The sequence below is a fragment of the Pyxicephalus adspersus genome, chromosome 8, assembly GCF_032062135.1.
Source record: "Pyxicephalus adspersus chromosome 8, UCB_Pads_2.0, whole genome shotgun sequence".
In the NCBI taxonomy this organism is placed as follows: Eukaryota; Metazoa; Chordata; class Amphibia; order Anura; family Pyxicephalidae; genus Pyxicephalus; species Pyxicephalus adspersus.
The window spans coordinates 19,095,133-19,122,432 of record NC_092865.1 but is presented as its reverse complement, the minus strand read 5'-3'; the positions used below and the strand labels follow the sequence as shown (position 1 = coordinate 19,122,432).

The following is a 27,300-nucleotide window of genomic DNA, read 5'->3' as shown; positions in this document are numbered from 1 at the left end:
AGGAGGTCTAAGGAGTCTTGCTAATCCCCTGGATATTGAAATATAGTTGTATTTGTTGTACCAAATATGACACTTTTTCTGGTTTCATGCAACCATTCTTAATATTGTTTATCCATTGCTGTTAGATTTATTGAATATGCATGAATTTCTGCACTTAGAGATCATCTATGGGTCAAATGATCCAGCTTCCCTGATTTGGATTTCTAAAACTACACAGCAGACTATATAAGACACAGACATGTATGACAATATTTATTCCTTCTAAGATGGACTCTTGTCTGCTTTTTGTCAGTCATGCTATCTATCATGGCTGCTAAGCACAGAATTTAGATTTTATTTAATTTCTTGTTATTGACCATTGCTACTTAAAGAAATGATGGTGGACTATTGTTAAATTCCACTTTCTCCCCTAATGGTCTGGGGTTCGTTAGACCTCACTGTCCGCACACCAATCTCTGCGATAACACAAGCATACAAGCAAATATTAAAAAAAATTAAACTGATACTGTTTCTCAAAGGATATATCAAACATCAGGATTTATGAAAGCCTCAAAGCTGAACTCAAAGTAAATAACAAAACTAACATTGCAGTGGAGCTCCCCTACACTTCAAGGGCCTAATGCTTTTTTATGTCTTGAGTACGGCTTTCTCCTCAAGTGTGATTGGTCCCCTGCAGCTTGTTCTCTTCGGCATTTGGTCCATTTTTAGAACTCCAATGGTTCACCCACAACCCAGAGCATTGAAGAGAAAAGAAGTGCTGGAGGGGTCATGGGTAAAGGATGAGGTAGGTAAAAGTGCTTTTTATGGGAACCCCTGGATAACAATTTTAGTACTATACCTTATAGTACGGGGAATCACCACTACAAAGATAGTTTTGTCATTTACCTAAAATTAAGCTCAAATGTGTCTAAGAAGTGGAATGATCTTCCAGCAATATTTTACATATTAATGATATTGGACACTGAAGACTTCCAGTCTCCTAGACCACAGGATAAATAGCATTGCAGGATTGAAAACTCCCTAAATAATGTTTATTTTAATTCCACGTGTCGTCAATTATAGACTGCAGATGTTGCTGGCTCAGTGTAAATAAGCACGTGCCAATCAACACAGGAAACAGCAAAGGACAACAGGAACATAAATACATTTATAAATTGAGTACACAGTGTTGTTTGCAAGCCACTTACTCAAAGTAAGTTGTATTACAGGAATTATGTTACCAACACATTCCTCTGGCATATACACAAAGTTCATATGACTTAAATCTGGATTTAGCTTTACTTTCAACATAAGAAATGTTGCAAGCATTTATTCATTTCCAGGTATCTTTTGGTAAAACCTAGCTCCACAAAATCTTGAAAACTACCCTGGCAGGAGGGCTCCCCCACACTGCAAGGGTAAAATACTAGTTTTTGTTTATAAGGGGGCAATAAAAATCATGTTTTATTCAATTTATACCTCACTTCTGTGGTCTTCCTACTACTACCTGCCCCCTGCAGCTTTTTCTGTAATATGCTCTGTGCTATGGTTGCAGACTCTTAAGCCGCATACACACGTGCAATAATTGTCATTGGAAAGGGGTTTTCACGATCCTTTCCTATGACAAAAGACTGAACGATGCATGAACACGCGCTGTACATACAGCACTGTTCTGCTCCATAAAGAGTGGAGGGGAAGAACGACTGAGCAGCACCCCACTGCGTTCTCTCCCCTTCACTTGGGTTATGTTCATTCGTCCTCCATCGTCCGTGGATCCACCAGGTTGGTCGTTTGGACGATGGACGATGAGCACTGTACACATGCAAGATTTCCGTCTGATATTAGCCCTGAGCCGAATATTAGACGAGAACCATTGCACGTGCATACCTAGCTTTACATCTCCCTGTACAATACGGGTACAGTACTCTTGTGTTTTAAGTGTTTTTTTTTCATTCACCTATTGTCGGACCACTGATAGTGGGATGTCATATGATCATGTTGGTGTATTCTCTGTTGTCATGAGATCTCAATACCACCACTAGGAACAAGGTTTCTTGATGACCTGGATTTATGGCCTAGTTCATGTAGTAAGCATATATGTTTAGTGTGCATTAAACATTTCTAACACAATTGAAATAGTAAACAGTGTTTCAGTTCACATTGTCTGGGGTGTCAAATGCCATTGTTTAAACCCTAAGATCCCTTCACATTTGTAGCATTTCTCTGACAGCAGTTAAGTTAGCAAGATGGGGTTTACAATAACCTTTGAGGAATTGAGCTGGGCAGCCCAGACAAATATTTGCTTCTATGTGCAATACATTTACCTACTTTGTACATAGAAGCAAATTTGTGCATTTACTTTTGTAATAAACCTATTTTAAGATTGACCTAGATGTATTACCATTTATATTTATGAAAAAAAATATTGTTACCAGTTTGTCTGAAAATGCATATCTGTATTCAGAGGGCATGTATTATTTAAGCTCTCCAAGACTGGAGAAGATAGAATACCTGGAATGGACCTGGTCCAGAACTGGAAACATTTGCCAAATAATAGCAAAAGATTTGTAAGAAATGTATTACAGATTTTTCAGGATCACCCACATTCTCCCATTTTAGCCTATCCTATATTTTCTTGTCTTGGAACTTTATTAAATCAGGCCCTGTGTGTTGCTTGGGAATATTGTTGAGATTATAGGTGTTGCATTAAAGCTGAATTCACTGTAGTGCTGTTTATTTTGGAAAGCGGCCAAGCACTCCACAATGGATTTGTGTTTAAGCAAATCACAATAAATTTCATGGATATAAAATGTCTATTGTGTAAAGAAATGTGAAGCTTTATCTGAGCACTGCAAAGATGTGAATCTAGTCTTAGGCGTATTTACTATAGATCAGCGGTCGCCAACTGGTGGTCTGTGAGAAAATTTTGGTGGTCCGCTGTTCTGGCCAGTGCGCTCCAGAGCGGGGTTGGGAGAAGGACCCAACTGGGGGGGCGTACCGGCCAGAGCCATGAACCACGTACCCCATACAGATCCCAGGCTCAGTAGAAGTGGGACACTCAGGGAAGTCCCTGGACACAACCCGCCCGCTCTCTCAATCACAGGCTCAGACTTGCGATGGGAGAGTCGGTGGGTACTGGGATCATGACATCACTATGGGGGAAGTTTCTTCCCCTTTGAGTGATCCACGGGACCGAAAAGGTTGGCGACCACTGCGATAGATACTGCACACAGTGGGCCAGACTTATCAAAGTTCTCCATGACTGGAATGGATTTCTTTAAAACATTTAGCTAATATTTGGCAAATGTTTTCAATACCAGACCAAATCGATTCCAGGTTTGCTGTATTACCCAGGTTCACCGATCATAGTCTATCTTTTCCAGAGAGCTAAATCAGGCTCAATGCATTTACCTATAGCAGCAAATGTAATTTTATTTAAAGTCAAGTCATTATAGCATTCACTTGTTTTGGTTACTGTATTTTGCTAGTTGCTTTTTGCCTTACACCTTAAATGATGATGATGGAATAATGTGTGAAATGCACTGTTTGAGGTCACAGTGTGGTCCATGCACAGGGCATGCCCTAGGGTCATACAGGGTTTGAGATATGTGCCAAGTTTCCTTAGTAAAGCACATGTAAGATTTTCAGCTTTGTGTAAGGTATTCCCTGGAGTCATTCTAAGTGTAAGAAGAAGGTAGCAGGGCTTTCTTCCTGAAGATTAGTGCTTGTAAGTATAAGAAGACCAGACAGCTTCTGTTATAATCCATGTGATTTGGGATCAGTGTCCAGATGGCTTTTTGCATGTGATTTGTGGTTTTTCCACATCCAAGTGTAGAAACAGTGCTGCATTGTTTTCAAACAGGTGCAGAGAAAACATAACACTCCATTCACTCCCAGGTCAAGTTATAAATTTGCTGCCAGTTTTCCCAGCTATTTGGATATTTGCAGTGGCATATCTCCTCTAATGTCACGCTATTATTTAAAATGCATAGTTTCCAGAGAAAATTAAAGGTTCTGAGGAACTTGTTACCCATTTATTTCATAAAATAATTTTGGGATGGCATTCACATGCTTGGCAAATAAAAATAACCAGGTCAATGTCAGGCATAGGATATAGTTACTCAGTACTTAAGATAAGTCTGGTGTTCTTGTAGGTCCCGTCACTTCTTACCTTCTGCTCTGTTGTTCATATGGATAGGTTATTAAGGCAATGAGATGGTTGTAGCTTAATTGGGCTGCTTTATACCAGATTTCATGATGGCATCATAAATCTGGCCAATGTCCGATGGCTCTAGACAATTGGTTGTAGGGAATAAAGTGATTGGAAAGCCTTTTCTGTTTGTCTTCCCTGGATTAGGGGAGGCCAATTCCCAATAAATGCTTATGATCCAAGTGTTCCTGTTTATGACCAAAGCAAAACCAAAAGATATTTGCACATGGTCGTACTGTGCCACAACATGCAATTCTCCTCATACGAACAGAGTTTTGAGTCTACCATTGCTGACCTCTGTCCTGATACACTATATGGAAAATCATGGACCTTAAGCAAGCATGCAGTCCTAAGGTCTATGCTCTCATCCTACAGGTTTGTTCCTAATCAGTGAAGCCAGGATCACGTTAGGAGCCCCATGGCTGACAAGTCAGCAGGAAACTGCCATATATGCATCCTCACAGATTCCCTTTAAAGGACCTGATTTGTGCAGTGGTGCCATTTTTTAGCTGTCTGGGAAATCCCTGGCTCCTTGGGTCATTTTTGTAACGACTGTTTTTCATCATGGATTATGACAGTTACACCTATTTATAAAGCTATTCTGTGCAATTTTCCCATCACATTTAAATCTTAAAGTGGAAATTTAGTTCCACCTAATTATCTTGCAATCAGGCAAGTCTTTATTGCAGAAAGGGACATGTGATGTCTCTTCTGGAATAAATCACACTTACCTGCCTGATCGCTGCCTTCTATTTAGAAAACTCTACCAGTCTGCTGGGATTAAATGAACTCCTGCACACATGAATGAACTCTTGTTACCTCACCCTGGCTCAGCCAATCAAGATGGTCAAAGATTGGAACCAGAAAAAGAAGGAGGAAAATGATGGCGGCGCCAGTGACAAAACAGGGACATCTGAGTGTATTTAAAAATTGCTATCAGGCAAGTAAGGGATTTTTATTGCAGAAGAAACATCACCTGTCTCTTCTACAATAAGGGAGCTGTCTGACCACAACTTTTTTTGTAAAAGGTTTGGTTAGTGAACATAATATAATGCCATAAATTTCTGGATATCTTTTTGACATTTTTACAGACTTTCTACTTGTTTTTCACAGGATTTGCAAAATTTTTGAAAAAAATCTTGGTTGAAAACATTTATAAATTGAAAAGGTTTATAAGTAGACCCTATAATCTTATTAAATTATTACACTGAAGGTCACAGTTCTTCATATCTGTTTTTCATGTGTACCTAATAAAAGATACATGGATAAAGTGGTTTCTAAAGCTATAAGACTACAATACGCAAATCAGTTATCACAAAATTAATAAAAAGATTATGTAGGTACATAACAGCAGAAACAGTCAAAAAAACCCTTTAGAGAATAAAGCTTTTCCTAAATCTATTCAAAACTGCCTGCTCTCGTCCTGTTTGTAGCTCATTGTTAGTCATTCTTGAAGTACAGGAAAGAACGCTCCTATTCTTTAGCTTTTTCTGTTTCATTATACCTTAATGAGACAAGTGGTGGCCATAGGCCACATAATATTTATTTATTTGTACTCCTTAGATAAATAATGTTGTATAATGCCTGTGAAATTTAAAATAAAGAGTAACACATATTATGATGAGATGGTTGTAATCTTTTATGTCTTTTTATCTTTAGCTTGATGTCCGGGTTGGCTGCTCTTGATGCCAAAACGTCTAGCCGCCTGGGCATTATCACTATTGCCTACTACCTGTGGACCACCTTTGTGGCGGTGATCGTGGGAATAATCATGGTATCCATCATCCATCCAGGGGGTGCCGCGCAAAAGGAGAACACAGGACAGAACGGGAAGCCGGTCATGAGCTCAGCGGACGCTCTGCTGGACCTGATCCGGTAACTGAGCAGCAGGTGGCTGAGTTATAATGTAATACTCAGCAGATTCCTCCAAAGGAAGAGGTTTGTCAGAGGTTGTACAAAGGAGGAGTATTTAGTAAATAATCAATAGGAAATGATTAAATAATTTTTCTTGTGCTTTTTAATGACATATCATATTCTGCAATTTCCATATATCTCTCTGCACAACTTGCAAATAAAAGTGGTTTTAACCTTAAAGGTGGTAACACAGATTACAACACAGGAATTCAATACAATACAATGTCAATACAGTTGACATTCAAAAATCTGGCAACCTCTGAACCTGAGGAGTGCCGGATTTTCGAAAATTCCAGATTTTCGAAGGTTATACTCACCTCCACACACAGGCCAGCCTTCCTCTCGCAGTACTGCAGGCATCTGGAACAGTTCCAGGGAGCAGGCAGCAGGGACATCTCAAAGTGTATTTAGTGTAGCAAGCAAGACCTAACAGCTGTTTCTGCAGAACAGCGCCATCAAAACATAAGTGGCCAAACAGTGTACTACAGTCCGTCTATTGAAAATGCGATCCAAAATTCATGCCAGAAAACTGAACCAGATTATCGATGGCCGGATTTTCGATTGTCAACTGTTTATCAGTTGATATAAAGAAATAACCATTATCAACAAACCCTGCCATATAGGAAAGCCAGGTGGGTGGCACCATTTACAATAAAAAGGCATCAGCTGACTAATAATGTTATCTCTCTATTCACTATGTTCTCTCTCCCTATCAGTATTCCAGGACCAGAATTTTAGGGCACTTTTGATAAGGATATTATACAGAAGTACCCCCTGTCCCTCCCTGATGGGGGCCTTGGTCAGGACATTTGTATGTGGTACACCTGATTAGCTCCCAGCCCTGCCCTTCTCTCTATTAGTCCTTCTTCTTTCTTACTTCCAAAGTGCTGCTGTACAAGGGATTGCAAATAGCTGATACTAAGTTTAATATAAACCCAACACAATTGCATTAAACAAAAGTACATTTCATGAGTAAGTAATGAGTGCAATGTTGCATTAATATGGGTATTGTATTTTATACCTTGGGCAAATTTAGTTTAGGTTCACATTAGATACCATATCAAAACCAGTGTTTGCTGCTAAAGCATTCTGGCTTGATATATATTTAAATCACTACTTAATGTAATCTTTCAAAACCTTTCCCCCTATATTATATTTAGGCTGTCTTCTATTTTAACTGTGAAAATCTATGATTAGATTGGAATCACTGTGTGCAAGCTCCCAAACTAAAGGCTTTCCTCAGTCTTTTCATAATTACCTCCACAAATATAAAATATGGTATTTACTTTGAAATCATTTTAATTTAGTTTTGTTCCAGTTCACTTTCATCATGTGCTCACAGATATCCAGTATATGACATAAATGTGTCTGAATTTACAGTAGGGAGAAACTGACCTTATAACAATGCGTGCGATTATGTTGGAACAGTTCCCAGAGTAATTTCACTACTAGATAGTGAGTTATAGGAATGAAAATACTGTAATCCCCCACAAACCGAATGACAATCTGCCTGGCAGTCATGTGACCTTGTCTTTCTAGAGCAAGCTGAAACTGACCTAAATGTTGCTAATCACACTTAAAAACCATCAACACATACTGATTGGCTATGAATCCTTCCAATTTTTAATCATACCACCTCTGATAGCGATAGAGAACAATAACAGACAGCTACTGGAATTTATTTTGACTCTTCTAATTCTACAGCTGTGCTAAAACCTTAAATTTCGCTCAACTTCACTTATTTAACAGTTGGAAACTTTCTTGGAAATGGCTTTTTTAGGTTTTAGCTTGGGCTTCTAGGTGGGAATGCAACGCCTGGTATACTCACCAAAGAGGTGGCCAAATTAAGATTACAGGTTGCCGTATACATTTTCAGGATTCAGAGGAGTCAGGATCTGGAGTTTGTGCAGGGAGCGCTGGAGCAAAATATGGAGACCAGAGCGAGAGATGTGGGCACCCAGAGATAACATATTGTGTGTATAACCATGCTGATAATGTTATTTCACTGACCTTACACTTTCTCATTTGTGAGTCTAATTATATCGCTATTTCCCTTGCTTGGAGTGTATTGGGCCCCCTATTACAGGGATATGCATTCCATTTTATTTTTTTCTTTGCTCCACATTCATGAGGACAAAACAAAGTGTTTGTATGGTGCCAATGAAAGTTCAATACTGTCTTTTAATTTATATTACTACATACGGGAGAAATGAAGCATGCATGTGCAGCTTCAATGCTTTGCAAATGTATAGATGAGCACTTCAGAAAAGCCCCAATACATTGATACATAGTATAGGACATGTGTATATTTTCTACCAAGTACCTACCAGCAGTGTATAATAACCATGTTATAAATGGCACATGTGTAAAAAAGACTGGTCATTGATAATGCATTTTTTTCTTAGGAACATGTTTCCTTCAAATCTTGTGGAGGCAACTTTCAAGCAGGTCAGTAAGACTTATTATTTCTCATGTTTGTTTAAATATGTTTCTGCTTCAAAATAATAGTGATAGGTCAAGGAAGTTAGAAGACATCATCTACATAGAACATAAAGCCTGACCGATGTTCTGGTCATTTCTGACTTTGTCCAAAAACTGAAGCAAACCTAGTTCTAGTTTATTTACAAAAATGCAACATAGTATACTGTTTTAGTATTACTAAAGTGGTTTTTGAATGCTAAATACTAATTACATTCTTGAGCCCCTTAATTCACAGATCTGCAACTTAAATGTGGCTTTGTAGATTTGTATACCTACCTATGGCCCATGTCTTACTTATCCTAATAGCATCATTATTTATTTTTGAATAATGATCTGAAACAAGAACGTGCATCAGATTGTACATAGATCAGAGATACATTTTACTAGCAATTTTTTTTTTTCCAAAACGATAAAAAGTATTGATGTCCAGGATAACCAGAAAACCAGAATTGTCAATTGAAAGTCTGAAATCCCAACCCATGTTTTTTCAGTACTTTCTTACTGCAGATGCCAGCAATGTAAAATATTTTGTGTTTTATAGCATAGTGAGATATGGTTTATATATATATGTGTGTGGTATAATGGAATACAAAATGTTACACTTTCAGATGTTAAAGATGGAATGTGATAATATAGACATGGGTAGGAAAGTGTGTATTTGAGAAGGTCATGGATGATGTATGAATCACAATCAGCTGACTAAGCCAATGGGTCCTACCTCTTCTATGAGATTGAATGGTGTGCGAGAGTAATCTGAGCTTTCCTTGTCCATTTCAAAATTTTAAGTTAGGTTACTGTAAGCTGGAGCATTTTCCTAGAGCATGTTGGCTGGAAGTGATGCATAAAAATTATCATATGAAATAATTATTATGTAGTGTCTTCAATACATAAAGAGAACTTATGAAAAACACAAACTCTGTTGCAAATATCCTTTCTTATAGTACCGAACCAAGAACGTGCCTGTGGTAAAAAGTGGGAAGACAACTTCATCAGACAGTGTAACTCACAGAATCCTCATCTATGGGATCCAGGATGAGAATGGATCACATATACAGAACTTTGCTCTGGATATCACCCCTTCCCCAGATGTGGTCTACAAATCTGAGCCAGGAACCAGCGAGGGCATGAATGTACTTGGCATTGTTATATTTTCTGCTACCATGGGTATGTCATATATGAAGCTTTTCTTCTAATAGCAAACCCTAAGGCTACGTACACATGATCCTCATCTGATATTAGCCCTGAGGTGATTATCAGGCAAGAATCTGGCGTGTGTACAGTGCCTGACGTTGGACGGATCCATGAATGGGGACTGATCGTAATACAAGTGAAGGAAGAAGAGCACAGCGGGGTGCCGCTCCGTCGTTCTCCCCCCTCCCCTCTCCATAGAGCAGAATGGCGCTGTAAGTACAGCGCTTGTTCATGCATCTTTCAGTCTTTTGTTGTTGAAAAGGATCATGAAAAATCCTTTCCAATGACAACATTCTAACATATGTACGTAGCCTAAAAATGGTACTATGTTTAAATTGTAGAAATAAAAGGACAAAAGTAAATACACTTTGTATTTGAAATTTATATAATGCATAAGCACTCTGCTATTTAAAGTGTATCCAAACTAAATAATAAAAATGTAATATATCAAATATCAATTTATCAAATTACCTTGGATGTGGTTGCTAGATTACGTTTCTTTTTTTCATGCTTTTTTTTCTTCACCTGGTAATCCTGTCATTAACACACTTCCTGTCCTAGGGGGGACAACACTCTTTCACTTTACTGTATCTATGCAGAAGCAGCATTGTCACACTGAGCTATTTACTTCTGATTTGTGCTACAGAACACCTCCCCTTCCCTCCCTACTTCCCTGTTTTTTCGGCAGAAAACCATTGCAATCAGGTAGGTAAAACAGATTATTGCAGAAGTGACATTGCCTGTCCCTTTTTTGCAATAATGCCCTGTCTGTTTGACCATTTGCAAAACTGGAACTTCACTTTAATATATACTAAAATATTACTCAAGTGGAATCCACTCTTTTCAACACAGTCTTGCATTCTTCTACTGAAAATGTGCAATTAAGAATATTTACATTTGTGAAATGAAGATTCCAGGTGTACTTGGATTAACCTAATTACTGGGAATAGTCTAGAATGTTTAGAGTGGAAGAACCACAGTAACCATAACAGACCAAAGGCTTTTGCAGAGCATGGGGCCCAAGACAGGTTTCTCATCTGCCTTTGTTTTACACGATTGGTCTAAATTCATTCTGGTAGCTCATTTGGTACAGAGCTTAATGACCCTTGATACTGTTCATACTGAAAATATTCATACTGAAAATATGATGAAAAAAGAGTTACCTTTAGTTAACCCTTTAGGAGCATTAGCAGAAAAGAGACAATTATTCACTTTTATTAATGTCAAGCTTAGTCCCCCCCCCCCTTCTGTGTTCTAATGCAATGAGCAGTCTTCTAATTTCTGCCTGTAGTTCTATTTTTTAATCATATATCCAATTAATATTGCACAGATTTGTGATTGGTTTGTTTTAGGGGTATCAGGCTGTCACACATTTAAAATATTTGAAATTAAATATCTACAAACAGGTTCTAAATGGTATTATGAGCTAGAACCAACTACCCCAGCCCTGTGCTTCTATGTGTATCCCTCTGAAACAATTCCAAGAGTTTGGCTTCTCAGTGTTAATTTCCATTCAGTTGCCATGCTCCTTTTCAATACTAGCATTTCAGTAGCCATTTATTTTTTTCTTTAAATGTTAGCTTGGAGTACCCCTCAAATCAAGGAACCTATACCCCAAGTAACAAAGTCAAACTAAATCAGAAGGACACAGAAGTGATTTTTCTGACAAATAAAGATAACAGCAACACACAGTAATACTTGCTATAGGATTTCTAGTTTTAAATGTTAAAATTGGTGCACTTGTTAAAAATTTAGGGGTTAATAACCTTCATATTGTGTTCTCTATATATATTTTATGTTTTACTTTGATGAAACCACAAGCACACACATGAAGAAAGTTGCCTGCTAATCTCAGTTTACAGCTGAAGTATATTTTTAGACATAAAAGGAATTTATGATTCACATCTGCCAATAAGTTAGTTTTGTTCTGAAAATAAATCAGTAGAAAATCATAAATACCTGCAAGCTTGCTATTAGGTAAAAGTTACAAAAATGTTTTATTTTTATTTTATTGGTAGTGATCAATATTACACTACTTTGATGATGACTATGCTGTTAAAAAGTCTTGATTGTCAGGCGGATAGGTTAGTGTTATTGTGTTATGACCATCTGATGGAAAATGTTTCTTAAACTTTTTCTTGAACTTGTTTATATTGTACTTTTCCATATTCTTTTTGTATATATTATCTATATAATCACTAGAATACATTATTTTCAAAATCAGTTTGGTCTGCCTTAAATTTTCCTCCCTCATATCAAAACTTTAATTGTTATTGGTGACTTACTAATAGTTACTTTAAGTGGGGATAGGACAATTTCTCAAGTCAAGTCATAATCAGTTTTTCCCAACAAGGTAAGGTAATTCCTCTGACAATTAGGTTCACTTTTAACAGAGATATTCTCCAGAAACATTTGTTAGCCTGTGCTAAAAATTGGTTAAGACTAGGACAAATCATTCAAAATTTTTATTTTTCTCCTTTTATCAGTGCCCTAGTTATAACTCTCTAGAAATATGTGGCTCAATATTGGTTTCTAGGAGAAACACATCTTCTTTTTTCTTTTCCATTTTATTATTTCTATAAATGAACTGCAGATATCCTTGAAAATATCAAGAGAACAGCTTGCCATATTATCTGTGTCCTTTAGGTATAATGCTGGGCCGCATGGGCACAAGTGGTGTTCCTGTCGTCAGCTTTTGCCAGTGCTTAAATGAATCTGTTATGAAGATTGTAGCTGTGGCTGTTTGGTAAGTCCAATGGTCTTTTTATTAGTATAAAGATGGGTACATAATAAAATGACAATATGACTCTTGTGTGGCAGGTCTGGTTATAAATCCTACCTTAAATGCTATGTGCACAAATGGTCAAATCCACAACTAGTGTATGTGAACCCCATTCTGTGTGGGGTTTGTTCTCCCACAGTCAGAAAATGTTGTAGTAGGTTAAAAAAACTTTCTTAATTTAGATTTTTCTTTCCCTCAAGGTAGAGGGGCTTGTCCTAACTGAAGATCATTTGCTTAGATATGATTATGTTAGAACTGCATACTATTGTGGACGTAGCAAGTATGGTGCCAGTAAACAATCCATAGGGAAAGTTGATTATATTTCAATACATTTTCAGTAATTGTAGGTATCTAAAACATGAACAGAAAATGTAATATGAATGCAGACACAATTTGGAGATCTGCTTCCCTTCCTTAGAGCTTTTGCTTGCCTTCGGTATTGTTAATGTAGTCATATTTAAACAGAAGATTTCCTAAACTGTGGCCACACGGATGATTTCTAAAATGTCTTTGTATTCTGTAGGGTCAGCAGTACCCTTGTCTGGTCATAGGTTTAGCCATATAATGTATATTGAAGAAAAGGAGTGGTATATAGGTTAATAAGTGCTAAAAGCTGGGGGCCAATTAACACAGCAAGGCTTTTATATCCTGCAGGTACTTTCCATTTGGGATTGTCTTCCTTATTGCAGGCAAGATCCTAGAGATGGATGACCCTACAGCTATCGGGAAGAAGCTTGGGTTTTATGCCATAACCGTGGTGTGTGGTCTTGTTGTACACGGTCTATTCATCCTACCTCTAATGTATTTATTTATTACCAAGAAGAACCCTATTGTCTTTATCCGAGGGGTCCTACAGGCTCTGCTCATAGCACTAGCCACATCCTCCAGGTAATTCATGCTGGGTATACTCACTAAAATTCATAATTTCAAATACCATATTTGGTATTAATGTCCTACCATGTTCTTCTGGTAGCCCTCCATGAACCCTTATCTGTTTATACTCTGATGGTCCATTGTGATAATTGTTAATTTAAAAAAACAAATTACTGAACAGAAATAATGCCATTGAAATCTATAGGATTTAATGCATATAGTAAAACCTGGGACCTCATTTGATGTTTTTTATGCTTTTTCAGTTCCGCCACTCTGCCAATCACATTCAAGTGTCTGCTAGAGAACAATCACATAGACAGACGGATCGCCAGATTTGTATTGCCCGTGGGTGCCACCATCAATATGGATGGGACAGCCCTGTATGAAGCTGTGGCGGCTATCTTTATAGCTCAAGTCAACAACTATGAGCTGGATTTTGGCCAGATCATTACTATCAGGTGAGTTAGAATTACCTACTGTTGAATAGGAAATAATAAGCTAAACTGCAATGAGATGCTAGGACAATTTTGTTTTCCATCGACCACTCACCTTAGCACTTTCTTTCCTTGCACTGTGTTTGGGACAATGTTTACTCCCACTTATGCCAGTGCATTTTCTAGTTCTATCAACATGATACACTCAGCACATATTTTACTAATTACAGTATCAAGTACTGTAATAACTTGTGAAGTTTACATGCTGATTTTTGTCAGTTTCTTTTTGTCTCTGGACAGCAATCAGTTTAAAAACCATGGTGGTGACTGATCAGAAAGATATCTCTGTATATCTAGGTCTATGCCAAAACAAGGCAAATAGTTGGACTTTGTGAAGTTTTTTCTTTGTACAGGAATGATTGCCATAAACTGAATCCAACAAGGCTTAGAGTCTAAATACCATAAATCTATGCCTCCAAGTACTTGATCACCGGTAGAAAATCAAACTGCACAATAAAATTAAAAGTCAAGCTGCGTAAAACACATCATTCAGAAGTAACCAATCACAAATCAACTTTCACTGATCTTACTTCAGTAAACAAATCTCATTGGTCGTTATATATTTATTTATTAATATATAAATATATAAATAATATATTATAATTGTTTTTACATCAGTGATGCTCATGGATAAATAATAATTATTTCATTATAAAGTGCATTCATTACACTTTATAATGAAATTATAAAGTTACAGTATGTCACCAAAGACTTTATACCTAAAGGTTTTAAAACTCCAACACATTCTAATTATTTAAATTAGGTTAATTAATTATTATTTACATTAGGCTACATTAGTTTATGTTTATTAAATATTATCATTGTACATCACATTGTATTGGGGTTGGTATACCCATAGGAAAGATTTTTCTGATCCTGGTGACGGCAGCACTTCATTCAAACTAAAAAAAAATAAAAGTTTTGGACTGAATTCTATTTTTCATTTCAGCTAGTATGGGGACAGACACTTTCTGATGAATGTTTTATTGGCATATGCCTCACCTGGCATCTTTCAAGAAATGATATCAGGTCAGGCATAGAATGGTCAGGATAGAGGCTGCAGTGGTACAAGGACCTCATTGTTACATGTTTTTTACAGCAGTTTTCTGTTTTTCTTCTTTTTTCTTTCGAGTGTTCAAAAGACAGCAGAAGACCCACCAATGTGACTCATTACACAGAGATTCAGAGACCCCCAGGCTGCTGGCATTCATTAGGCTTACACAACCTTTGCTTGCACAAAAAGGTCCCCCCAATGAGGACTTCTTTCACAAAATGTTAATAAAGCTCATTCTGGCCTCCATAAGCTGTATAGAGTTACAGAGGGACTCTAGAAGCTGTGCCTAAAAAGGCAGGTGAAGGGCAAAGGAATAGTCATCAGTTTTGTTTACCTGTGGATTTCCTGCAGTCTGTCTATTCTTGGTGTAAGCTGCCTTGTTTTGCACTATAATAGAATAAACATGGAATACATTGATTTACAAAAGTGTTTTATTTGCACAAAGTGTTTTTTACCAATGTATTCCATGCTCATTTTACTATGTTGATCTATGTATAAAAGGGGTGTCAAACTCAAATACACAGCGGGCCAAAATTAAAAACTTGAGCCAAACTTGAAACTGAAATAGCACCGCTACTACAATTCCCTGCGTCAAGAAAACAGTCTAATGCGGGGCCACGCATAGGCAGAGAGGCCGCTGGCTTATAGATGCAAGTGATGCTGGGAATTGTAGTAGCGCTGCTATTTCAATGCAGCGACAGGCCAGCTGCAATTCATATTTAGGATTCTTTTGGGGGCCAAAAAAAGAGAGAGAAAATAAAGAGAGAAAATAAAAGAGTTTGGCACCCCTGATGTATAACATTAAATTTCTCTGTAAGTTCTGTAAATAAAACATGGATGATCTACTCTGTTGTAAATAACAAGACTGACATTTTTGCTGCTGAGAATTACAATAGTTGGATTGCCCAAACTGCCTGTGCAAAAACAGCTATATTTTGTTTAATTAGACCTGTATTGTGCTGTATTCTTTTATTGGTATATGATATGTATATAATATTTACATTTCACATTTGTATATCTGACTCCCAGTATCACAGCTACAGCAGCCAGTATAGGAGCAGCAGGAATACCCCAAGCTGGACTGGTGACCATGGTCATTGTGCTGACTTCTGTTGGCCTGCCCACTGATGACATCACTCTGATCATTGCAGTTGACTGGGCACTGTGAGTATTATTATTATTATTATTATACAGTATTTATATAGCGCCAACATATTACACAGTGCTGTACAGTCCATAGTCATGTAATTGGTTGTCCCTCAAAGGGGTTCACAATCTAATGTCCCTACCATAGTCATATGTCTTTATACAGTCTAAGGTCAATTTGGGGGGAAGCCAATTAACCTAACTGCATGTTTTTGGAATGTGTGAGGAAACCGGAATACCTGGAAAAAACCTACGCAAACACAGGGAGAACCTGCAAACTCCATGCAGATAGTGTCCTGGCTGAGATTCGAACCTAGGACCCAACGCTGCAAAGGCCAGAGTGCTAACCACTAAGCAACCATGCTGCCCAGATGTGTTTCAGTTTGTTCTCTGCTAAAATCTTCTTTACTCAGAGTATACCTTGTTTTCTCAGCAGACACCTTTCCATTGCTATGCAGAAGTATTTAATTTTACATGGATAGAATAACCTAAAAAGGGGCCACATTAGTTCTAGTTAGGGACACACTTTTAAATTTAAAACATTGTTTCAATCCCTCTGTGCTCTAAAGGAGTCACATAGGAACTTTAAAGTCTAAATTTGTTCAAACTCTTTCAAATTGATTTTTCATATTTTGTCTTGTGCTCAGCCTTGACATTGAACTTTCCTCAGTGACTTCAAGTATTAGCAGAGTACATCTTTTCCTCACCCAACTTCATTCCTCCTTTTCAGCTTATTCTCATTTATTTAATGACGGTATTGTAACCTTCATGTTATCTTATGGATTATTAGCACCTGTGTGGTATATTTGATCAGTCCAGAATCTAACAAATATACCACACAGGTGCTAATAATTCAGTTCTCTAAGGAGTTATGCGGGCATAAAGAATTCTTAAATATATAATTGTGCCTTAGAGAATTGATGCTGGTTTAAAGACATAAGAAATAATGATTTAATTTAGGCTTTTTCCTTTATTCATTTTGCAGGTTGTTAATGGATAATTAAAAACTAATATTTCATAATTTTGGAAACCATTAATACTTTTGCACAGTACTGTATATACATTTTTTTAACTTTGACCATAGTTACACTATATGTATATCCCAAAGCTGTTCTATTCTCATAAATAATCAAATGGTTTCAAGCACAAATCTACCTAAATATTGCAGACTGGGAAAACAATATAATTAGTGGGTTTCAATTATTGTTATGTAGCATTATTTGTTATATGTATTTTACCTGCATTATTTTCTGAATACCTTAGAAGTCCAGTGATCCCCTGCTCATTGCCCACATTCCTGTCTAAGTGGCTTTAAGTCTGGCCATGAGATTCAACTGATTTTTTCCTGGGTTTCAATGGTTAATAGAGACTCTGGCCTTGGACTGTTAAAAGGCAAAGCTTTTAGGGCTTGGCATTTATAGAGGTGCAGCAAAGGCAAATGTCTTTGACAGGGTACAGATAAAAATAAAATAAAACCTGACAAAGGTTTTAGACATTCCCTCTATAAAAAAAAACAAAGTTTTGGAGTCTGGAGGTTAAAAAAAAAACATTGGCAGTGTTTAAGTATGCTTGGCACAACTTTGATCTTTGGTCTATCTTGAGAGTGAGAGAGACTTGCTTTAAGAAGTTTTTTTCCAAACTCTGCTAATTTCTGTGATTGATCAAGTCCCATCTGAACAGCAGATATCTCCTTTTTAATGCAGATGTTTGCTGTATTCAGAATAAATTGTCTAAGCCAGATGTTGCCATCTGGGGAAATGTAAATATTCATTTGGTGGTAAAGATGCTATATGTAATATCTAGATATATATCCTATAGTAGAGATAGCTACACCAAAAGCACTAAGATGGTTGATTTTCTGTGATTAATGTTCATTTATTTTACAGTTTTAAATAATTTTTATGTGGAATGACACAAGCCTAGGGTTGCCACTCTCCCAGTATTCTACCAGCCTGGCTGGTAGGAATCTGCCTTGTTGCCATGAAGGTGATTTTTTCCCAGAAAGGTTTGCAACCATACACACAAGCTAATTAATTTTTACCAAAGGAAAACCGGCTGCTAGGAAAAAAAAACACCTCCAACCCTTTGGATTGCTCCAAATCAATAGCTTTGATAAGAGAACAGCTCAGCAAAATTTGATACCTGGGCGGCGATCAGGTTGGTAAGAATAGTTATTGCAGAAGGGACAACACCTATCTGTTTAATTCCAATTTTCAAAGTGAGACTTTAGTTATACTTTTAGATACTTCTGAGTTCCTTCATGGGTGCAGATGACTTACAGTTGACTCTCTTTTAATTTGCTTCAACCTGACTTGGCATTCACATTGCTTTATTATGAAGAGAAACAGAGTTCTATACACAGCTCCTACACCTATTACTATTAAAAGTATGGTTGTCTGTCTACAGTTATATTATCTGCCTAGAGTTATATCATCTGTGTTGGAAGGATTTTGTGTAAGATTTTTTTCTGGAAATCAAATATTTTTGGTGTTACTTTTCAGAATTGTTTCCCATTATCTTCAAACCAAGACATCATAATTTTCATCTACATATTCCTGTCAATATAAAATAATAGTAGTCTATAAAATAATTTTCAAAAAACTAAAGGGAGACTGACCACTGCCAAAAATTAGAGATACACCTGGGAAAAGAATATTTGGAAAATAACCACTGGTATTGTATCTTTATTTATCTTTAGAGACAGATTCCGGACCATGATTAATGTGCTTGGGGATGCCTTAGCAGCGGGGATCATGGCACACATCTGCAGGAAAGACTTTGCAAAGCAGAGCGATGAGGTAAAGGTAAAAAAACTGTGCCAATTCTTCTACAGTAAGGTAAAGTTTGATGTTCTGTAACCATTAAAGAGACTGGGAGAAATGGGACAAACAGATATAAAATGCAGGGACCTAGAAATACATCCACATACCATTAGAAGCTTCCTAAACGTTCCAATCACAGCAAACTGCTGGGCTGTTCTGACAGACAAAGCTATCTATCTCCTACACTTTCCTATTGGCTGCATATCACAGTTATATGATGTTTGTGGATTAGGGGCAAACTCCAACACTACCTGGAAGTGTCAGAGGTTTGAGTGTTAGAATGGACCAAGGAAGGTTTGGTAGGCTGCTCCAGGTTCCTCACAAATATAATCTTCCACGCAGCTATACAAAATTTAAATCAGTTATTAAATTATGAAATGGGTTTAAAAAATAGAATACATTTTTAATTTATATTAATATCATCCTTATACTATCCTCTACACACCAGCATTCAGACTGGGAAAAGGGTCAGCACCCTGAGCAGTTTAGGCTTCATTGCCCTTTTTTATTCTAAATTCATACATTTTAAATATGTCTTAAAATGTTTATTTTTGCTCTGTACGTACAAATTTCACCAAAACATTTTTATTACTATGTGTGACCTTCGCACTGATGCCATGAAGTAATGCATATGTTCTAAAGTGAGAACAGCAGCCGTTTTCTTCCAAACTGTCTCTCTTTGATTGACAATCTTTATGGCCCAGGAAAAAAGGAAGAGGAAGGTAGAGAGATGGGCCACTCTTCTGACTCATTTAGTTGTGTTTTGTAAAGTACAGCTTGACATTTACAAACGTAAAAAGTATGTTTATCTTACAATCTGTACACCAATCATAATGAGCACACACTTTTGGGTTGAAAGAAGATTAACCATCATCATTTTTTATTTATGGAAAGAATCTGGAGCTGCTAGAAGAAAGCTTTACAGTCAGAAAAATATATTTACTAAATGCTGATAGAAGTGATTGTTGTAAATGAGTAAAAACAACGACATAGACTGTCCCATTTCTCTCCACGGCATTTCTCTTTTGTAACCTTATTATTCTCATATTTATATCCTTGTATATAAATCCCTCTCTTTGTGTTTATATTTTTCACTCTCCCCCCTCCATCTGTGGCTTAGCTTTTATTTCCTCACGTCTGGGAATATTTTTACTGATCTTTCAACCTGTTGTGAGTTAGAAAAGAAATCTGGAAATTCTTTGACTTTGGGAGTCTCTGACAGGAAATCAAGATATATTTCTAATAACCTTTTCTATAAGGCAAACTATATTTTGGCTGCCTGGTGCTTAGGAACAACTCTAAAGGTGCGTACACACTTCCAATTTTTATCGTTCCAATCGAACGACGAACGATCGATTGGGCAAAAAATCGTTCGTAAAAAGGTAACCAACGACGCCGACGAACGAGGAAACTCGCTGGAAACGAACGACCGGACCGGCGGATCGGATTGGACGACGATCGTTGAACATCGTTCGTGTGTACGGTCGTTCGTTGATCGTCCATGTTCAGAGCATGCGTAATGAACGAACGTTCGTTCACTTTCCTGTCGTGCACATAGTTCCTCTATCGCTTAAACGATCGTATCTATTGTGTGTACAATATCTACGAACGATCGTGTCGTTACTCTATGTACAGGATCGGTGCTATACGATCGTTCGTATATATCGTGCAGGATCGTTCGTCGTTCGTTTTCCAACGATAATAATTGGAAGTGTGTACGTAGCTTTATTCTTTAGTGTTCCAAATAAAACATAATAGGCCTGATTTATTAAAGCTCTCCAAGACTGAAGAAGATACACTTTCATCAGTGAACCTAGGTGATCCACCAAAACTGGAATGGATCTGGTCTAGGATTTTAAACATTTGCTAACAAATAGCAAAGGACTTTTAGGAATTCATTCCAGGTTTGCTGAATCACCCAGATTCACTTATGAAAATGTATGTTCTCCAGCCTTGGAGAATTTTAATAAACAAGGCCCATTGTAGGAAGACTATACGGCTCTGTGTGGTAAAGTCATAAGGTGTCTACAGTTCACCCCCTCTGGAGAAGGGAACTCTTGTCCTCCAACCCCTCCACTGCCATAACGGACATCACCTACCCAGACTTTTATGGCAGGGACAATTACTTAACTGATTGGGATTTGTATAAACCAATTGCTGTTCATTTCTGCTAAGAGAAACGACCATAAGAGACGTCTGCCAAATTTTTTTCCTTAGGCACTAAATGCCATGGTTTAGTGATCTCTAGGTGGCTGAATTGTAATTTTCTTAATATTTACTTATAGGGAAGTTGTTCATTAGGCTGTCCAGGTCCCACAAGATCCAATTTATAGAAGCCTGAATGGCTGATATTGCCCTAATATAAGATTTCCATGAACACTGACAAATATTTAATGTACAGCGCTGCGTAATATGTTGGCGCTATATAAATCCTGTTTAATAATAATAATAATAATAATAAATGTAGCATACTGAGCTAAGAAGAAATATTGTGACCTGGTTTACTAATAGGAAGACAGTAGTATGAACTTCAAAAAAGAGGTAGACAGTAAGAATTAGGTGCCACTAAAAAAACATAGCTTGTGAAGTCCAGACAAACAGCTTTTACGCTGGAGATAAATATATGTATGGTATAGCTTGTGGTTACATATTTACATAGGTTGAAAAAAGACATAGGTTCATCAAGTTCAACTGCTAGGGAAATAAACATATCCCAGATAAAAATTCTATAGACATAGTTGATCCAGAGAAAGGCAGAAAAACATTATAAAACCCGGTTCAATTTGCTCTAACAGGGGAAAAAAAATTCCCTCCTGATCCCGTGAGCCAATCAGATGTTCCCTTGATTAACAGTCTCTGTTGTCTTTACTTTAAAACTTAAATATGTATATGTGTATAAACAAAGATAAAAAAAAAAAATTCTTTTTTAATTTTTGTTCAGGTTCCTCTGATTTGTGAAACAAAGCCAATAAGCATCCACCAGATTATGGCGTACCAGCGGAATGGTTGTGTTAAGAGCCGAAGCGCTCCCCATCTCTCCAATGCAGCACCAGATTTCCATCAAGTCCAGGTGGACCCCGAGCCAGAACTTCCTGAGGCTTCTGAGCAGTGCAAAGACAAAGATCACTGTACAATAGAGATCAGTGAGCTGGAAACTAATGTATAAAGCAGGTTGCGCTGTAGAATAAAGCTCAGCTGATCCCACATCAGTGCCCTCATATTACTGCTGTGGAAGTGGAAAGAGACTGATGCTTTGCCTCATTAAGGTGAAAAAAAAAAAACAACTGCTTCTCAAGGCACAGTTCTTGAACTGAGAACTTGCCTAACAGCCAATTTTCATGGAATGACCTCACTATTACACTTGTATCTGCTATATGTGTGCCGGGACTTGTAATATTTCTACCATCTGTGGCTATTGGTAATCAACACTCAAATAAATCATCTGATTGCCTCCAAAGAGGCCAATACATTATTTCACAGACCTCCATCAACTTTACAGTAATGATGACATAAAGATGCCATTGAATCACTTACAAACTTCCTAAGGCCTATGTGTGTGCAGTTTAGCTAATTAGCTGTTAATCCCTTGGTGCCTAAAAACTCCTAATGTATAGCTGTGACACCAGTGTGTATTGTCTGTTATATAAAGTACTCACCAAACTATTGTACTTCACTTAGATCCCCACTCTAGATCCCTATTGAAAATGCACAATTATGTAATTAGACCCAAGACAATGTTTTGGCTTATGTGTCCAACGCTGGAAAGGTCAAAATGTGTTGGTTCAAATATACACACAGACTGATTTTTTTTTTATATAGTTATCTTTTTTTAATTTATTCTAAATATTCAAAGATTAACTTTTTGGCCACACACGTTTTTATAATCACATTTTCATTATTTTAAAAAGGTGATCAATGTTATTTGAGATATAGTCTGACTACCATTCAACTGACTTTAGGTTTGTGTTTGTGGATAGGCAAAATTTGTACACTACACTCTACCATAATGATAATAAAATACCCAATGACAAAATTGTAATATATTGTAATTTACCAGTCTGCCTGGCTGCATTATGTTTATTTTATTAGGCTTTTTTTTTGATGAGCATGACAGTAACACACTGCCCTAGCCTGATAACACCAATGCTAAATTTCTAACTCCCTGTGTTGTATTTATAAAGGAGCAAGGTCGCTCTTGGTTGCTTCCTTGATTTAGAGTGCAAGCACCTCACCATCTACATAACAAAGCAGAAAGGTGTTTTGCTGTTTACAGAAGACAAGTTGTTTGGGTGGCATGGTTTTTTAGCACTGTTGCCTTGGATCACAAGGGGCCCTGCGTCAAATCTTGGTCCGTACCCTATGTGCATGTTTGTATCTTCTGTCCATGTTTGTACAGTTTCGCTCTAGATGCTCTGGTTTTCCCCCAAAACAGCATGAAAAAGTATATTGGCTTCACCCAAAATTGGCTTTAGGGTATGTTGATGACATATTACTATGGTAGAGACGTTAGATTGTGAGTTTCCCAAAGAGTCAGCGACATGACTTTGAATTGTATAAAATGCTTTGAAAGATGTCAGCTTTATTTAAATTTAAAAAAAAATACCAATTCAGTAACTAGAATTTACAACAAGACTGGATTTCTGGATCTACGTTTTTAGTTAGCTTTAAAATAGAAAATGAATGCAGCCACAAATGCACCACCATTGTTGGCTGGATATGGAGCAATATATAACAATTTACCTCTACTTTAAAACTTCATTGAAATGGTTAGAAATATTTTACTTGCCTTTCTTACTATCTGTCCAAAGTAATCAGTCAAAGGGGTTGAAGCTGAACTTTTTTTCCAATCAGAACATCAAACCAATTGAATAGCCAAACTTTAATGTGTGTTGGCACTAACAGATGCTCACCTCTTCCACTTACAAAACGGCCAACATTTAAAATATGTAAAACTCCAATCAGAACTGCTTTACAAACAAATACAACATTTTAAAATTACATTTCTATTGATTCAAGGACTAAATGTGCTACAGCTGCAAGCAGTGAGCTCTGGTTATTGCTGCTGACAACTGTAGGAAATCAAGACATATACACCTGAACGATTGTAGTTTTGTTTGCCAATATCCAAGGACCAATGTATAGGTGAATGTAGTGCTAACTATCTCAGAATAATCAAGGTCTCTGGTTTTATTTATTATTTTTATAGATAATAAAATGATTTGGAAATAAAAATATAACCCTTGTATTCATTTACTACATCACAGGCAAATACTTTGTATCAAGATGTACACAGTCACCAAACTATTTAGCGTTCTCAACGTAAATCTATAAGTAAAGCTTAAAATAAAAGGGCCATTAGCAATTAACTTCACCAACAACAAGATAAAGGAAAACACTCACCTGATTATTCAATGTTGCTTCTTTCTGACCAAAATGATTCACACTATCTTCAAAGGAGCAGCAATGGAGGGACATCATACTGGTTGAGCAGCACCCTAATCTTAGGTAAGTGTTTCCTGTGATCTTTTAGTGGCTGTGGCTGGTGGTAAGGATTGCTAGAAGTGACTTTACTTCTAAGAAATACCAGCTGTTTAGTCTCATTGGTCACTGCAATTTGCACTGCACACCACTGGGCATTTTACCCTTATTTACGTTGGTACAAGCATTCATGGATATGCTTATTGCACTGCTTTAATGAAGGCAATTTAAGGTGTATGTGTTTATAAAAGCACATTTTTTTAAGATTTGTTGGGAAACAGAGATTGAATTGTCCCCATTGTGACCTTTGCAGTTGTGGGTGAAGGTGGGGGTTTGGCGGCCAGCAGTTGCTTCTCCTGCGCCAAGCCTCCCCCTTTAGTGTACAGCAGAGGTGTCAAACTCTGGCCGCCGGCCAAATCTGGCCCTCAAGGTCCTTTTTTTTGGCCCCCGAAATAATTCCGAAAATGAACTACATCTGGCCCGCCTGCCCGAATTACTACCTCACATTATCATTTTCAATACATGCAATACATTGACATTCTTCCTGTACACCCATCATGTGACACAAAGCCTAGGCAATGATCACATGGTGCCTGACTACCAGGGGCATTGTATTTTTTTCAGTCTACTGGAGACTGTATAGTGTAAGATTTAGTGTCAGACAAACTTGTCATGTGAGAGGATGAACAACACACAGCCTGCAAAGATAGATAGAAATTAGTCTCTTCAACCCTATAAAGTGTGTGTAGAGGAGCTTGTTTTTGTTAGTTATGGATGAAGTAGGAAACTTCCTAAATTTTTTTCAATAAATTTCAAGTTTGGCCCCTAACTTGGTCTAAGTTTTTAATTTCGGCCCTCTGTGTATTTGAGTTTGACACCCCTGGTGTACAGGGTAGTTGGTACAACTGGTATCAAGAGAAGAGGAAGACAGAGTTGTCACTGCTGGCCAACCAGCTTGGCAATAATACTGGGATGAGCAGTCCTATAGGGATAGAATGGTAGCAGTTGCACATGGGTACTTGGGCCCACAGATTTCTATTTACTCCCTTGAGAGAAAAGATAAACTTCTGTCAATACTTTTTTCTATTTGTGCCCCCCATTGGTCAGGTTTTTCCTCAATATATTCTTGTAGTTGTTGTCACTAAGACGGAATATAAGGGGAATTTAAAAAATTTACTTGAGCAAAAGTTGAGGGTAAATCATCCAGCGGGGACACATGCTTAGGGGACAGCCGTCTAACATGGACATTTTCCTCTCACTTTATCTAGGTCAGAAAGTGACATCTCAAGTAGACTAAAAAATAACTCTATAGGGGTGTTCAACATTTATCTGCATTCATATGCTTACACTTTAATGCTGTATATGTTGGCTAATTGTGTAACAAAAATAGAAATAATCTCATTTTTGGACCTAAGTGAATGGAAATAAAGAAAGAGTAAATAACGTGCAACAAAATGGTATCTATTTGCTATTGGCAGAATCCCATGATTTGTTTTGCTCTGGGTTTTTAAAAGGACCTCCAAAGATCTTTGATCATATGATGTAGTGTGGAGAAGACAGAAAGTTTCTGTTTCCAGGGTGGAAACAAGTGACTGGGCATGGCTTTATTTTGTTAAGAGGGTCCCGTCATCTAACATCTTTAGGATGATTCACATGCAGCACATTTTATTTTACAGATATTTTCCGCTATAAAGTTGTCTCAGAAAATGAGTTGGATTACTGAACAATGAGGTTGTTCCAGCGCTGCAACCGCCATGCTAATAATGTCATAGCCTCTTAGTGCAGGTCATTCAGGGACAGACATGGAACAGCTGATTACTGAATGGCAGGGTTGATTCCTGTAAATGTAACACAAACATATATATACACTCAACAGGCGTTTTATTAGTGTAAACTAACACAAATGGTCATTTCAGAACATATAAGGCATCAAACTTTGGAAAGGATTGCTTCAGCAACAGAGTTCCACTCCTATGAGCTAAGAACATGTAAAGGAGGCTACAGTGAATCATTCAAACTGAAGACTGAGGTAATGAAAAGTTGTTTCCTGAACTCATACAAAAATATAGTAATACATATAACAGCTATTCTGAGCTTTTTTTCACTGCAGAGGGTTCCTGCAAAATACATTTTTAGATTTAGGTAACCACTGTTAAACAGGGCTGCCAAGGAGTACTTCTGTACCAGGCTCCAAAAAAGAGCAATGTTTAAAGCCCTGAATATTTACCTAATATGGGGCCAAGAAGTTTCTGATAGAAGCCCTTCTGGTATAAATGTATTATATTTACAGCTCATGATATATTGACATAAAGTGGAGAATTACTTCTCCACTGACCAACAATATAAGCGGCATTTATCCTTTAATCATCAACATAATGGGAAACTAGAACTTTCATTGTCTAAATTGTTTCATTTTAGTCAGTGATTACATTTAAAACTTTTTGATTATGTCAATATATCATAATATATCTTGGCCCCATATTAGGTAAATATTCAGGGCTTTCAGCATTGCTCTTTTTTGTCATCCCTTACATTGCTGCTCTTTCATTTATTGTCTGAGAAAAAATCTCTCCCACTGGTTGTCAAGGGTCTTAATATTGTTGGACAGTCGGAGAAATAATATTTAATTATTAAACCTTTTTATTTCCATTAATAATATTTTAAAAGAATGTTATTAGTTGTATTTTCCACTAGAAAATCCCTATAATTAAGAAAAAAAGCCTCCTTTTTTTTCTTGTTTGGATAGTCAAGGATGGCTGACAACATCAGGAGGAACCCTAGCTGAGAATAGCTCATTTGGGGTCTCTGGCATTATATACCCTTCTCAGTATTAGAATTTCATGTTGGAAAGGCTTAGTCTAGGGCCCCTTCACAAT

The 27,300-nt window shown here is 37.2% G+C and overlaps 1 protein-coding gene across 2 annotated transcripts in view; it reads left to right on the top strand.

The window, feature by feature from the left end:
- The window catches only part of SLC1A7 (solute carrier family 1 member 7), a 42,664-nt gene extending 18,463 nt beyond the window's left edge, over positions 1–24,201 (top strand). The window contains exons 3-11 of one of the 2 annotated variants that reach the window (XM_072419662.1): positions 5,849–6,064; positions 8,509–8,551; positions 9,526–9,748; positions 12,422–12,521; positions 13,212–13,445; positions 13,694–13,888; positions 16,008–16,142; positions 18,823–18,922; positions 21,888–24,201. In XM_072419662.1, the coding sequence (XP_072275763.1) occupies positions 5,849–6,064; positions 8,509–8,551; positions 9,526–9,748; positions 12,422–12,521; positions 13,212–13,445; positions 13,694–13,888; positions 16,008–16,142; positions 18,823–18,922; positions 21,888–22,112 (1,471 nt within the window). In that variant the 3' untranslated portion in view covers positions 22,113–24,201. Of the gene's footprint in view, positions 1–5,848; positions 6,065–8,508; positions 8,552–9,525; positions 9,749–12,421; positions 12,522–13,211; positions 13,446–13,693; positions 13,889–16,007; positions 16,143–18,822; positions 18,929–21,887 lie in introns of both variants that reach the window. The other variant, XM_072419661.1, reaches the window with a different exon arrangement.
- Positions 24,202–27,300: the final 3,099 nt, after the last annotated feature.